At 42.6% G+C, this 14261-nt stretch overlaps 1 protein-coding gene across 1 annotated transcript; it reads left to right on the plus strand.

The window, feature by feature from the left end:
- The first annotated feature begins 2695 nt into the window (after positions 1–2695).
- Positions 2696–14053, plus strand: LOC110503521 (putative guanylate cyclase soluble subunit beta-2). Its single transcript, XM_090218080.1, has 16 exons — positions 2696–2924; positions 3207–3280; positions 3525–3619; positions 4038–4198; positions 4378–4477; positions 4629–4858; positions 5170–5269; positions 5422–5525; positions 7048–7264; positions 7496–7816; positions 8642–8790; positions 8966–9112; positions 9474–9628; positions 9912–10129; positions 10442–10573; positions 10823–14053. The coding sequence occupies exons 1-16, from the start codon at positions 2841–2843 to the stop codon at positions 11005–11007; spliced, it is 2472 nt and encodes an 823-aa protein (XP_090074206.1). The 5' UTR covers positions 2696–2840; the 3' UTR covers positions 11008–14053.
- Positions 14054–14261: the final 208 nt, after the last annotated feature.

A 14261-nucleotide genomic window follows, 5' to 3' on the forward strand; every position in this document is an offset into this window, starting at 1 on the left:
TCCAGCTGCTTACCCCCTCTAGCACTCTCAAATGTTGTTTTTTGCCATAATTGTAAGCCTGCCACACACACACTATACGATACATTTATTAAACATGAGTTTGAGTTTTTGTCACAACCCGGCTCGTGGGAAGTGACTAAGAGCTCTTAGGGGCACAAATAATAATATAATAATAATCAATAATTTTGCTTTTAATTTAGCCATCTTACATATAAAACCTCATTTGTTCATCAAAAAATTTGAATAACTCACCACAGGTTAATGAGAAGGGTGTGCTTGAAAGGATGCACATAACTCTGCAATGTTGGGTTGTATTGGAGAGAGTCTCAGTCTTAAATCATTTTCCACACACAGTGTGTGTCTGTATTTAGTTTTCATGCTAGTGAGGGCTGAGAATCCACTCTCACATAGGTACGTGGTTGCAAAGGCCATCAGTGTCTTAGCAGCGCAATTTGCCAAGGCAGGATACTCTGAGCGCAGCCCAATCCAGAAATCTGGCAGAGGCTTCAGATTAAATTACAGTTTCACAGAACCGCTTGCTGCAATTTCGATGAGGCTTTCTTGGCAGGGCATGAAAGGGATAACGAATCCAGTTGTTTGTGTCGTCTGTTTCGGGAAAGTACCTGCATAAATTGTGCACCCAGCCCACTCAGGTGCTTCACTATATCACATTTGACATTGTCCGTAAGCTTGAGTTCATTTGCCCACTAAAAATCATACAGTGACGGAAAGACCTGTGTGTTGTCCTTGTTAATGCAGACAGAGAAGAGCTCCAACTTCTTAATCGTGGCCTCAATTTTGTCCCGCACATTGAATATAGTTGCTAAGAGTCCCTGTAATCGAAGATTCAGATAATTGAGGTGAGAAAAAACATCACCCAGATAGGCCAGTTGTGTGAGAAACTCGTCATCATGCAAGCTGTCAGACAAGTGAAAATTATGGTTAGTAAAGAACTTTTAAGCTTGTCTCTCAATTTAAAAAACGTGTCAATACTTTGCCCCTTGATAACCAGCGCACTTCTGTATGTTGTAAAAGAGTTACATGGTTGCTGCCCAAATCATTGCATAATGCGGAAAATACACAGGAGTTCAGGGCCTTGCTTTAACAAAGTTAACTATTTTCACTGTAGTGTCCAAAACGTCTTTCAAGCTGTCAGACATTCCCTTGGCAGCAAGAGCCTCTCGGTGGATGCTGCTGTGTATCCAAGTGGCGTCGGGAGCAATTGCTTGCACACGCATTACCACTCCACTATGCCTCCCTGTCATGGCGTTTGCGCCATCATTACAGATACAAACACATCTTGACCACCAAAGTCCATTTGATGTCACAAAGCTGTCCAGTACTTTAAAAATATCCTGCCTGTTGTCCTGGTTTGCAGAAGTTGATGTCCTCCTTAATAAATTGCATGGACTTATTTTGTGTTCGATTAATAGTGGTTAACATGATTTTTGAATGACTACCCCATCTCTGTACCCCACACATACAATTATCTGTAAGGTCTCACAATCGAGCAGTGAATTTTAAGCACAGATTAAACCACAAAGACATGAAAACACAACATGTATGGCGTTGTGTGGGCCAGCAGTTTGGTGATGTCAACGTTGTGAACAGAGTGCCCCATGGTGGTGGTGGGGTTATGGAATGGGCAGGCATAAGCTACGGACAACGAATACAATTCCATTTTATCGATGGCAATTTGAATGCACAGAGATACCGTGATGAGATCCTGAGGCCCATTGTCGTGCCATTCATCTTCCGGCATCACTTCATGTTTCAGCAAGATAATGCACAACCCCATGTCGCAAGGATCTGTACACAATTTCTGGAAGCGGAACATTTCCCAGTTCTTCCATGGCCTGCATAGTCACCAGACATGTCAACCATTGAGCATGTTTCTGATGCTCTGGATCGACGAGTACGACAGTCTGTTCCAGTTCCCGTCAATATCCAGCAACTTCGCGCAGCCATTTAAGAGGATTGGGACAACATTCCAGAGGACACAATCAACAGCCTGAACAACTCTATGTGAAGGAGACGTGTCACGCTGCATGAAGCAAATGGTGGTCTTACCAGATACTGAATGGTTTTCTGATCCACGCCCCTACCTTTTTTTAAGGTATCTGTGAACAATGCATATGTGTATTCACAGTCATGTGAAATCCATAGATTATGTCCTAATGAATTTATTTCAATTGACTGATTTCCTTATATGAACTGTAACTCAGTAAAATCTTTGACATTTTTGCATGTTTTGTTTTATATTTTTGTTCAGTGTATTTGGTTGTTTGTATTCATAGATTTTTTTAACAATTACTATTTGTTATTATAATTATTATTGCATTTTTGTGTGAAAAGCGTGTGATGCTAAATGTTTTCATCTATCTGCCTAGGGACTACAGATTAAAACTAGCCAACTGGCTAAATCCATCACATTTACAGAAATGTTAATTAATAATATTGTCCCTGTTAAATAAATAAATTAGTCGTTTTATTTCAAATATTTCATCTAAACCATTTGTTGAACGTCACATTGGTAGCCTAATGCGAATTAGAACTTTTGCACCTAGATGCCACTGCGTGTACGGAGTTGAGATCAGCACATCTATCGCCTGAACAGCGCCTTTGACACTCATCTGTACCGCCTCGCGCACCAACGCTCCCGCGAACAGCTGGAGATGGGTGAACGGCTTTCTTCAGTCACTGTTCGATGCGCAGCGGCAGAAGTGACGGAATAAGGAGCTGAAGCTTTTGTGTATATACAGGATATAGGCCTAGGCATATCACTTTAATTAAATATATTCAGGCAGGCTGTCGACGGAGATAATGTTGTGCGTTAGAGTATGTGGTCAACTTGGGGTCGTGTTCGTGCAAGGGAATTAAGGTTTTTAAACAAAGTGTCGGCAGAATCCAAACCAAAAGAGATGGTAAGTTGTGTGTGTCGACCCATAAATTAACTCATAGTGATAGATAGTCTAAACTGATATGTTACAGTATAGGCAAGCATATGTTGTATAGGTTACTGGACTGAACTGTTCGAAAATCATGACTCAATGTGTTTCCAGCCTGTAGACTTACTCATTAGTCTTATTAGGCTACATGGACGATTCAATAGGCTATGTCACTCTTACCTATATAAATATAGCCTATATTTTATGAATGGCATCAAAATAAAAAATGCTGCTAAATTTGCAATGTTCTCTCTGCAGTATGGATTTATCAATACCTGTTTGAAGTCGCTGGTTGTTGACAAGTTTGGCGAGGAGACATGGATGCAGCTCAGGTAACAATGTTATTAATTAACACTATCATATTAGACAACGTGAATATCTCTTGATAATTGATTAATTGTAATAATATGTTGCGTAATTCCAGAAGGTGGCGTTAAAGGCTAGCATTGAGCACGGCCCCTCAGCGTGGACCTATATGCTAGCTAATTGATGGATTAATTCACTGCTTTCTGTTTATTGGTCATCAATGGGAGGTGTAACCTGCTGAAATGATCTCATCATCATAATTATATGCAGAGATGAGGCCGGGGTTCAAGATACATTCTTGACATATGAAGTGTACAAAGACGACATCACCATGCAACTGGTGGCTGCGGCCTGCAAGCTACTTGGTAGGCTAATTTATCATTATTTGATGAATAATGTCATATCAATGTAGCTCTGGACCAGTAACGATCTGGAGCTAATATATATATTCTGAGAGGTGTTATAAAAGCGTACATTTCCATGCCAATCACGGTTACTTCCAGATTATGAATTATAATTCAAGTCATGGATTGAGAAATAGCTACAAAAAATTAGGAATCATTTTAGAATAGTGAATTTCTTGCACTGCATGGCTTGATTTGAAATGGAATCGAAACTCTATTGCTGACAGGCAAAATACATGACTCAAGATGATGATACAAATACATATTATAAATATTACATGATAGAACAAAATGTGTTTTATGTGATGTTTTACGTAAAGGCGTACATGTTGGTATTAACCTATATATTCATTAGGCCTACTTTATTTTCTATTCGAAGATGTTAAACCAGAGGTGGTGTTGAGACAATTTGGGGAATACTTTTTTGACTTTTGTAAACGATCTGGATACGACCACATGTTACGGACTCTGGGAGGGAACCTGTTCGAGTTTATCGAGAATCTGGATGCACTGCACAGCTACCTTGCCCTTTCTTACAAGGTATAATGTGTGTGTGTGTGTGTGTGTGTGTGTGTGTGTGTGTAGCCTACTCTATTATAGCCTACTCTATTGATATAGGTATATATGTGATAATCAATCTATAAATAGTGGACAATGGACACACGTCATATTTTGGACAGAAAAAAACAGTGTCAGATGATTTGGAAATATGCTTGCAGGAGATGAACGCGCCATCATTTCGAGCGGAGAGGAACGGTGACGGCACGATGTTTCTCCACTATTACTCCGACCGCCGAGGCCTATGCCAAATTGTACCCGGTAATTATGCTGAATGCTGATAGATTAAATTATTGACGTTAAGTACAAATGTGTTAAACAACTTAATACACTCAATATCGTGAGATTTTAGCGTGCGTAAAAGTAGGGGCTTTGTGCGTAAAAGTGAAACGACTGTTTCCCATTTCCACAGGTATCATTGAAGCTGTAGCAAAAGACTTCTTCAACAGCGAGATAACGATGGAAATCGTCAACCAAATAGAGGAACTAGAGAGGACAGGAAAGAAGGAGCATGTAGTATTCCTTGTCACTCAGAAACCGACATTTTCGAATGTAATGTGCAGTAACAAGCTCTCACAGACACCGCCATGTTTGCCAAAAGGCCCCAGGCGCAACGCAATGCACTGGAACCCAAACAAGGAGGTAAAATCCGGGTCAGGACAACAGATGACCCACAAATCATTGGCTTGCATCCTAAATGGCACCCTATTCTCTTGATAGTACACCACTTTTGACCAGGGCTCATAGGTAATAGGGTGATATTTGCAATGCATACATAGGCTACAGAAACAAGCAGATGCCATCTCTGAGGATCTCCAAAGAATTGTCCCAAAACTATCTCAATAACCCAACCCAACACAGCCAATTTTCCATATGGTTTAAAAGTTAACCATTTTATGCAATTTAACCATAACACGAATTTCCTCCAATGTGTCCCTCACCCCATCTATCAGGACATACAGAAATCATTGCAGAGGAAACTCCAATCTCAGGGATTTTCCATGTGTCGGAACCACTGGGAGACTGTGAGGGGGTTGGTCCAGCTTGGGAAGGGTAAAGACCAAACATCTCATCATTCCTTTTCTAATGGATTGGCTCAGTCCACCTCAGATATCGATAAAGCCTGTCTATTCCATCTTGCTTGTCAAGATATCTCTAATCTTGATATCCTTACTATCATTAATAGATGTTTACTTCAATCATAGGCAAACTCTTGAGAGGATTTGAGCCAGTCTACCCGAAGAACCTTTGCATCGACCTGAAGACATTTTGCAATGCCTTTCCCTTCCATATAGTGTTCGACAAGGAGGTACAAAAGTATTATCTCCCAGATTCCCTCTTGGTATTGAGTACATGCACTGTAAATTTATATACCTAAAAAAAAAATGTGTTAGTAAATTTGTTTGTTTTTCTCAATTGAAAAAAATTGACATTTGTTGAAACCAAATATATCATTCAGTGCCAACTGTTACAAACTTTTCCCCATTGGTTAAGCCGAATAGATAACATAAATACAAAACTAAATGGCTACACCCCATTTTTCATGTTGTACCAAGTTGGTTTTTCACTTTGGAGTTACCTATCCAAATTTCTTGGGTTACAAGCAATTAAATCAGTTTCCTGTTAATCAATATATTAAGTTGGTTCCATTACGTGAAATAATGACTCCAAATGCTTTCTTTCCATAAGAATTTCACATGAACTGGTTACCAATATTGTAACCAAATGGTGACCGTCTCATCAATTGAATCATTTCCAGGCTCTTTAGAGTCACAGTACTTACAGAGATATCATAGAAAGAGAAGTGTCAAAATTGTTCAACTTCATATTCATCATCTCCAGCACCACCCCAACATGTGAAAACGGCACGTTTTTATAGTTTGTAGTAAAAAAAGACATAGGAAGTTAAGTGTTCCAATAACGTCATTGGTGTGCATCATGGGATTTTAACCAATCATGAGGAGGCATTGCCTACTTATTGCCTGTTAATTGTCTACTAATTGGTTGATGATGTCATTGGAAACACTTACCTTCTTCTATCTTTTTTACTTCAAAACATAGAAATGTGCCATTTTCACATAGGTATGTTGATGTTGGGGTGTTGCTGGAGATGATGAATATGAAGTACATTTTTTTTATTTTATTTCGCTTTAAGATTCAGTGCTGGCAGTGAACATATAATCATAAAAAAACAACAACACATTATATGGAATGACATTCACTCTCACAGGTGGCCAACAATAACAAACTGAAAGCCACGTCCCCTGTAGGCCATGCTTCCAAATCTTCTGATGGGTGCAATGTAGCGGTGGCAGCCTACCGCTATGTGGTGTTGAAAGCAATTTATAAGCTTTCATTCAATTAAAAACATCACATGATCTTTCAAATTCTTTATTTGATTCATACAAATTGAATAGAATAGGTTGATTGAACCAAAGCTCAATTTTGGATCATGTCAATCAGAAAAAGCACTTCAGATGAACAACAGTGCCGTCCCACTTTTTACAGCGTGGTTTAGTAATGCCAGATAATCACTGGGATGGTTTCCCGGACACAGATTAGGCCTAGTCTAAAAAGCATTCTCAATGAGGAATCTCAATTAGAAGTGCTTCTTAGTCCAGGACTGGGCTTAAAATGTGTCCAGAAACGGGCCCTTTATGTAGATATGAATTGTAATCTTAATACCTGGAGTAAGGCTGCTGAAGTGCAATGCTTTTGACCAGAGTCCTATTGACCCTCGTTAAAAGTAGTGCACTGCAGTCAGTATATAGGGAATAGGGTGACATTTGGGACCCAGCCTGAATCTCTGCTCTCTGGTCCAACCCCTGCAGCTGATGGTGAGACAGGCGGGGGTGAACGTCCAGAAGATCGTCCCCGGGCTGCAGACCATGAGCATTCACCTGGATCAGTACTTCAGTATCGTCCACCCCGAGGTCACCTTCACCATCTCCAGCATCAGGAAGTTCATCAACAGCCACTTTGTCCTGCAGACGCGACGGGACATGATGCCTGAGGCCTGGAGGGATAGACCCATGCTGGAGCTCAGAGGTGGAATTAATGAATGAACGGATGAATGAACAGATGAAGTAATGAAAAACTGGATGGATGAATGCATGGATGGATAATAGAAGGAAGAAATACATGAATGATTATTTGTTATTGAGTCATGCCACTTATGCAACCTATCCCACCATAACCATTTAACAGAAACACACACATCCCCCCTCCATTTAATTTCACCTCTCTCTTTATCTCCACCCCTCACTCCCCTGTTCCCAGGTCAGATGTTGTGGATGGAGTCTCTGCAGTGCATGCTGTACCAGGCCTCCCCTTTGCTGCGGAGCCTCCACGAGCTGGAGGAGCGGAGCATGCACATCTCTGATATCGCCCCTCACGACGTCACGCGGGACCTCATCCTGCTCAACCAGCAGCGGCTGGCCGAGATGGAGCTCTCCAACCAGCTGGAGAGGAAGAAGGAGGAGCTCCGACACCTGTCCCAGCATCTGGAGGAGGAGAGGACCAAGACGGAGAACCTGCTGTACGCCATGCTGCCCAAACATGTGGCCAACCAGCTGAAGGAGGGGAAGAGAGTGGAAGCAGGTGAATGACACAGGGAGAGGAGAGATGGGGAGAGTAGAATAGAGGAAAGGAAAGATGCAGAGAAGCGAGTTGAGGAGAGAAGAGGAAAGGAGAGGTGGGGAGAGGGAATAAGTAGAGAGGAGATGTGGGGAGAGGAGAGTAGGGGAGAAAAGGTGAGGAAGGGACAGAAGGGAAGAAAGTAGAGAAGATGAGAGTAAAAAAGATAATTGGTGAGAAAATAATTGGTGAGAGGATTGGTGGTGTGTGAAATGCCCTAGTAGGGCCAAACACTCCTTTGCCAAAACCTGTACACAGTAGCCTATGCCTCCCTTGCTCTGACACACAACAGACAGTAGAGATGTACAGAGTGGAATTGGGGGGATTTTTGAAGGATATTTCCCTGCCTTGCTGCAGTGTATTACATATTTAATGAAGGCATGAATTACAGATTGAAACAGCACCACGACACAGCCAGCGGCTCCCAGACACATCTGTCTTTGAAGCACAGTACACCGACAGACAGACAAACAAACATAGGCGCAGACAGACGGACACAAACAGCTAGAAAGACAGACAGACAGACATACAGAGATAAAAACAGACAGACAAAGACAGACAGACATACAGAGATGCAAACAGACAAACTCATGCATGAACAGTACACACACATGCGCACACACAACATTTATTGATATGAAGCAACAGGTCAGCTACATGTGGATAAGTATTAAGCAGAATAACTAGTTTTCACTATTGTTCTCGACATTGTAAAAGGACTGAAACAGTGGTATATTAATGGAAATGGCCATATGGTCGGTGGTGGTTGTGGTTATGTTTGCTCTAAAGGAGAGTTCAAGGAGTGCACCATCCTCTTCAGTGATGTGGTCACCTTTACCAACATCTGCTCGGAGTGTGAGCCCATCCAGATCGTCAACATGCTTAACTCCATGTACCTCAAGTTCGACCGGCTCACCACAGTACACACAGTTTACAAGGTAACAAAATATTACATTTGTCAGATAGGCTAAACATTTATCATTCATGATTGAAACATCTTGCGAATTATTCTACATATCCATCTATTCATTAATCTAGACCAGGCAGCCTGGAATAGCCATTCCAGTACTTAACTCATCGAAATCAATCTGCCTGTGGTTGTGTCTGCATCAGGTGGAGACCATAGGTGATGCCTACATGGTGGTAGGTGGCGTGCCCATCCCAGTGTCCAGTCATGCTGAGAGGGTGGCCAACTTCGCCCTGGGCATGGTCATAGCAGCTAGGGAGGTCATCAACCCCATCACAGGGGGGCCTATCCAGGTGAGACCCACAGATGGCTGGTGTGTTTGAATGCTGGATAGATTTTTCACAATATTTTTGTAACATCTCTATTCTATTGATCCAAATCCAAAGGGTTGTAATTTCCATGCCCTTGTTTTTCTTTTTGAGCTGATCTTTCTCAGTTCTCCTGCTAGTTTATTATCACAATACAATACCTCTCTCTGTGTCTGAGGCTGGTCTATTGGGCAACACAGCCGCCAGCAGCACATAAAGGTCAACCCCCATTGTGGATAAGACTCCTTCCACTAGTCAATGCTCATTTCCACCTATTTCTGTCTCAATAAAGTAAAAATATCCCACAAAATATATTTAAAAAACAAACAATACCTCTCTGCTGTAGATCCGTGTGGGTGTACACAGCGGGCCAGTTCTAGCTGGTGTGGTGGGGGAGAAGATGCCTCGGTACTGCCTGTTCGGAGACACAGTAAACACGGCGTCTCGCATGGAGAGCCATGGCCTCCCCAACAAGATCCACCTCAGCCCCAGTGTTTACCTGTAAGACCTCAGCTCATGTCACATGACTGAACTGCAGGAAATTAAATCAATCAAGCAATCGATCAAGAAAGCAAGCCAGCAATTTATTTAGAAAGCCCTTTTTACATCAAATGTTGTCAAAAGTGCTTGATGATTTGTTGGATGATGGACTGATTTATTGATTTATTAATTGAGTGCTTGGTTGGTTGAGCCCATAGGGCTCTGTTCAAAAGTAGTGCACTATATAAGGGAAAGGGTTCCATTTGGGACGAAGGCTTTGTTTTTATATGTCTTCCTCCTCCAGGGTTCTGAAAGACAAGGGCTTCATGATCCAGGAGCGAGGAGAGATCGATGTGAAGGGGAAGGGCAGGATGTCCACCTACTTCCTGGAAGGGAACCTGACCGCCACGGAGCACGAGATCATGGGCCGTTCAGTTAAGGAGGCCGACTCGGGCCGTGCGTCTGTACAGTCGGCACGGGACTGCAACACAGAGGCAGCCCTGTACAGACCTGGTAAACAAGGTTCTCCTGTCTGTCTGCCTCTCAACTACTAAAAATACACACCTTTATAAATATATAGTACACCTGAGAAAATGTCTTAGATGTGTGTCTAACCTTGTTGCACCCTATTTGTGTGTCTAATTTGAGGTAGCTCAGCCTCAGTGTGCATTATCTCAACAGGTTTTCTGTTCCCCGATATTTATGGCGCATTTAGTCATAATCACCACAGAGACAAACACTAACCCCATTCTAGCTTCCCTTTCATGGCTGTGGTATATTGTTAATGCCTCACTCTAAAGCTAGACCTTTTTGTTGTAATCTATAATCCCACAGCCATCCAGAGGGTGCAGAGTGAGGACAGGAATCCTGTAGTGCCCATGGAGTATGGAGACAGCCTGGCCGACCCGCCGCCCTCAGTCCAGCTCACTGAACCCCAGCCACAAGTCAGAGCCAAGAGCCTCAAAGGTGCCTCCTCCTCTTTCTTTTATTCGATAATTCGTTCTTTTTTTCTTTTTATTGAATGATATTCTTTAATATGTACATTTTATTTAAGTATTATATTCGTAGTATCTTGTATTCTTTATCTTATTCTAAGATGATCTTTAAGTCACAGGTAAAAGACTGCTCCTCCATTTCTTTTACATTTCTCCTATTCGTTACCTCCATTGCCTTCCACTCTACCTGCAGTGGTGACTCACTGTGTGTGTTTCACAGGAAAACCTCGGGACTCAGAGAGCTACGGCAGTCTCCACAGTGACAACAAGTCAGTGGAGGGAGGTCTCCCCAAACCAGATCACCAGCTGACCAGAGCAACCTTGTCCCAGAGTCCCACTCCCATAGAGGCTGAGGCTCCTCATTCCACCAAACACATCCGGACCAGTTTCTGTGTGGTCCTCTGAGCTGTTGTAGTACTATCCAGACTAGTCACTGTAGCCCCGTTTATACCTGTTGCTAACACATACGTCCTTGATCCTGATCTTGTCATCATTCTGATTGTGCCCACATTTTAGCTGTTGCTATTAAATATTAAAATGTGTCTCTTATCCTTGTGACCAGATTTCCTGGTACCTCCATGTATGCAATACAATAATTTAAGACACATATTGATAAGTCAATGGTGCCAACTGTCAATGATTTTAGAGGGAGGGATAATGATGATTTAACAAGTTTTACTGTCCAGATCAGCCTAAGATATTCAGACACAATGCTTCCCTAACTACCTCCAGAGGTTGTCAGGAACATGAGATCACAATACATATTCTAATCGTCTACACCTGTCTAAAAAGGTGGGCACAATTCGAATGTGAACAAGATCAGGCAAAGGACGCATGTTAGCACCAGGTATAAACTGAGCTTAAGTGACCCACCCATTCAATTGGATCACAACTGCTGGAATATAGGACATTCAATTAAATTGGACTATCTCTGCTGATGAGCCTATACTCTGAGACTACAGTGTTTTATGAATATTGAAATTACAGTGTCTATGGTCATCTTGCTAATGTTTCATTTTATGTGATCTCTCCCCTGGAGCACTGCTATCTATGTGATATATAGAAGTCAACTGTAACCAGACTTGTACCTCTGGTCCAGGGCACTATGAACCAAGATGGCGGAGCAGTAAGACGTGTTTGTTTCCTTCCCATGTTTTTCTTTATTTTTTTGTATACATTTCATTATATTTCAATCTCTTTTTTCCATTTTCGAATTAAATATACCTTCTTGCAACCCGCCTCACCCAATGTGGTACGAATCTGCTACTTTTTAGACCTTATAACTGGAACCTCCATCATCAGCTAGCAAGTTAATAAGCTACTAGCTTTTTAGTCATTGTTAGCCACTGCTAGCGGTCTTTATCTTTAGCTCGGACTCCAGCCGCTTTAGCCCGGATAGCCTGGATAATACCTGCCAGTCTGCACAGCACGATATCAGCCCTGAGCATATCGGACTGCTTTTTTCCTCCACTACATCACCAGATTCCTGCTGCAAGCTCTGGGCTATTACACCGGATCTTCGCAGCTAGCTAGTTGCTACCGAGTGGCTATTGTGGCTAACGCCCTTGTCCAGGAGCATCCACCAGCTAGCCTCGGGCTAGGCCCATGTCCCGTCTAGCAAACGAAGTACACCAATTACATCTGCTGATGTAATTTATGAAGTTATTCGGCCGATGTGCTCTCAACCAACCTCTGTGTCGTGGATGTTGGTGTTGATCTATCTGCTAGCCCCGACCTGCTATAGCTTCCTGAACGCCGTGTCTCCCGCAGGCCTTGCATAGGAATCTACTACCGAACGGCTCCCTGTTTCATCATTGCTGCCCACTGCAATCTGGTTTCCGAGCTGGTCACGGGTGCACCTCAGCCACACTCAAGGTCCTAAACGATATCATAACCACCATCAATAAAAGACATTACTGTGCAGCCATCTTCATCGACCTGTCCAAGACCTTCGACTCTGTCAATCACCGTATTCTTATTGGCAGACTCAACAGCCTTGGTTTCTCTAATGACAGCCTCGCCTGGTTCGCAAACATCTTCTCAGATATAGTTGTGTGTCAAATCAGAGGGCCTGTTGTCCGGACCTCTGGCAGTCTCTATGGGGGTGCCACAGGGTTCAATTCTCGGGACGACTCTTTTCTCTGTATATGTCAATGATGTTGCTCTTGCTGCAGGTGATTATTTGATCCAAATCTACGCAGACGACACCATTCTGTATACACCTGGCCCTTCTTTGGACACCGTGTTAACAAACCTCCAAATGAGATTCAACGCCATATTACACTCCTTCCGTGGCCTCCAACTGTTCTTAAATGCTAGTAAAACTAAATGCATGCTCTTCAACCGATTGCTGACCGCACCTGCCCACCCGACTAGCGTCACTACTCTGGACGGTTCTGACTTTTCTGGCTAGACACCTAGGTATTTATCATTGTCCACATATTCACATTTATAGTTGTCCACATATTCACATACTCTCCTTCCAGACTCACATTAAGCATCTCCAATCCAAAGTTAAATCTAGAATTGGATTCCTATTTCGCAACAAAGCCTTCTTCACTCATGCTGCCAAACATACCCTCGTAAAACTGACCATCCTCCCGGTCCTTGACTTCGGCGATGTCATTTACAAAATAGCCTCCAACACTCTACTCAGCAAATTGGATGCAGTCTTATCACAGTGCCATCCGTTTTGTCACCAAAGCCCCATATACTACCCACCACTGCTACCTGTATGCTCTCGTTGGCTGGTCCTCGCTACATATTCGTGGCCAAACCCACTGGCTCCAGGTCATCTATAAGTCTTTGCTATGTAAAGTGCCGCCTTATCTCAGCTCACTGGTCACCATAGCAACAACCACCTGTAGCACGTGCTCCAGCAGGTATATTTCACTGGTCATCCCCAAAGCCAACACCTCCTTTGGCCGCCTTTCCTTCCAGTTCTCTGCTGCCAATGACTGGAACGAATTGCAAAAATCACTGAAGTTGGAGACATATCACCCTCGCTAACTTTAAGCGTCAGCTGTCAAAGCAGTTTACCAATCGCTGCAGCTGCTCACAGCCCATCTGTAAATAGCCCATCCAACAAACTACCTACCTCATCCCCATATTTGTTTATGTTTTTCTGATCTTTTGCACACCAGTATTTCTACTTGCACATCCTCATCTGCACATATATCACTCCAGTGTAAATTGCTAAATTGTAATGACTTTGCCAGTATTGGCCTATTTATTGCCTTACCTCCTTACTTCATTTGCACACACTGTATACAGATGTTTCTATTGTGTTCTTGACTGTACGCTTGTTTATCCCACATGTAACTCTGTGTTGTTGTTTGTGTCACATTGCTTTGCTTTATCTTGGCCAGGTTGCAGTTGTAAATGAGAACTTGTTCTCAACTGGCCTACCTGGTTAAATAAAGGTGGACAATTTTTTATAATTGTGTGCATAGGTAACTCGTTGTCATTGTGTGATGGGACCAGAGCTACCAGACTGCAGGGTTGGATTGGAATTAATATGGAAATACTGGAAATACACATGGCATGTCTTTGAAAAATATTAAAATACACAAATATTCAAATCATTGCATTTGAACCCAGGACTGTTTAGTCCCTTAGACCGCTGCGCCACTCGGGAGCCCCTATTTCTAGGAAGTTAT

The sequence above is a fragment of the Oncorhynchus mykiss genome, chromosome 24 (assembly GCF_057628025.1).
Source record: "Oncorhynchus mykiss isolate SJ-2025 chromosome 24, ASM5762802v1, whole genome shotgun sequence".
Classification (NCBI taxonomy): domain Eukaryota; kingdom Metazoa; phylum Chordata; class Actinopteri; order Salmoniformes; family Salmonidae; genus Oncorhynchus; species Oncorhynchus mykiss.

What these genes read in the sequence shown, in the direction of transcription:
- LOC110503521 (XM_090218080.1), top strand. Translation starts at nt 2,841, where the DNA reads ATGTGGTCAACTTGGGGTCGTGTTCGTGCAAGGGAATTAAGGTTTTTA. An exon ending in CAGTACACACAGTTTACAAG is followed by an intron (nt 8,791 to 8,965) that starts GTAACAAAATAT and finishes TGTCTGCATCAG; the next exon opens with GTGGAGACCATAGGTGATGC. An exon ending in CAGAGCCAAGAGCCTCAAAG is followed by an intron (nt 10,574 to 10,822) that starts GTGCCTCCTCCT and finishes TGTGTTTCACAG; the next exon opens with GAAAACCTCGGGACTCAGAG.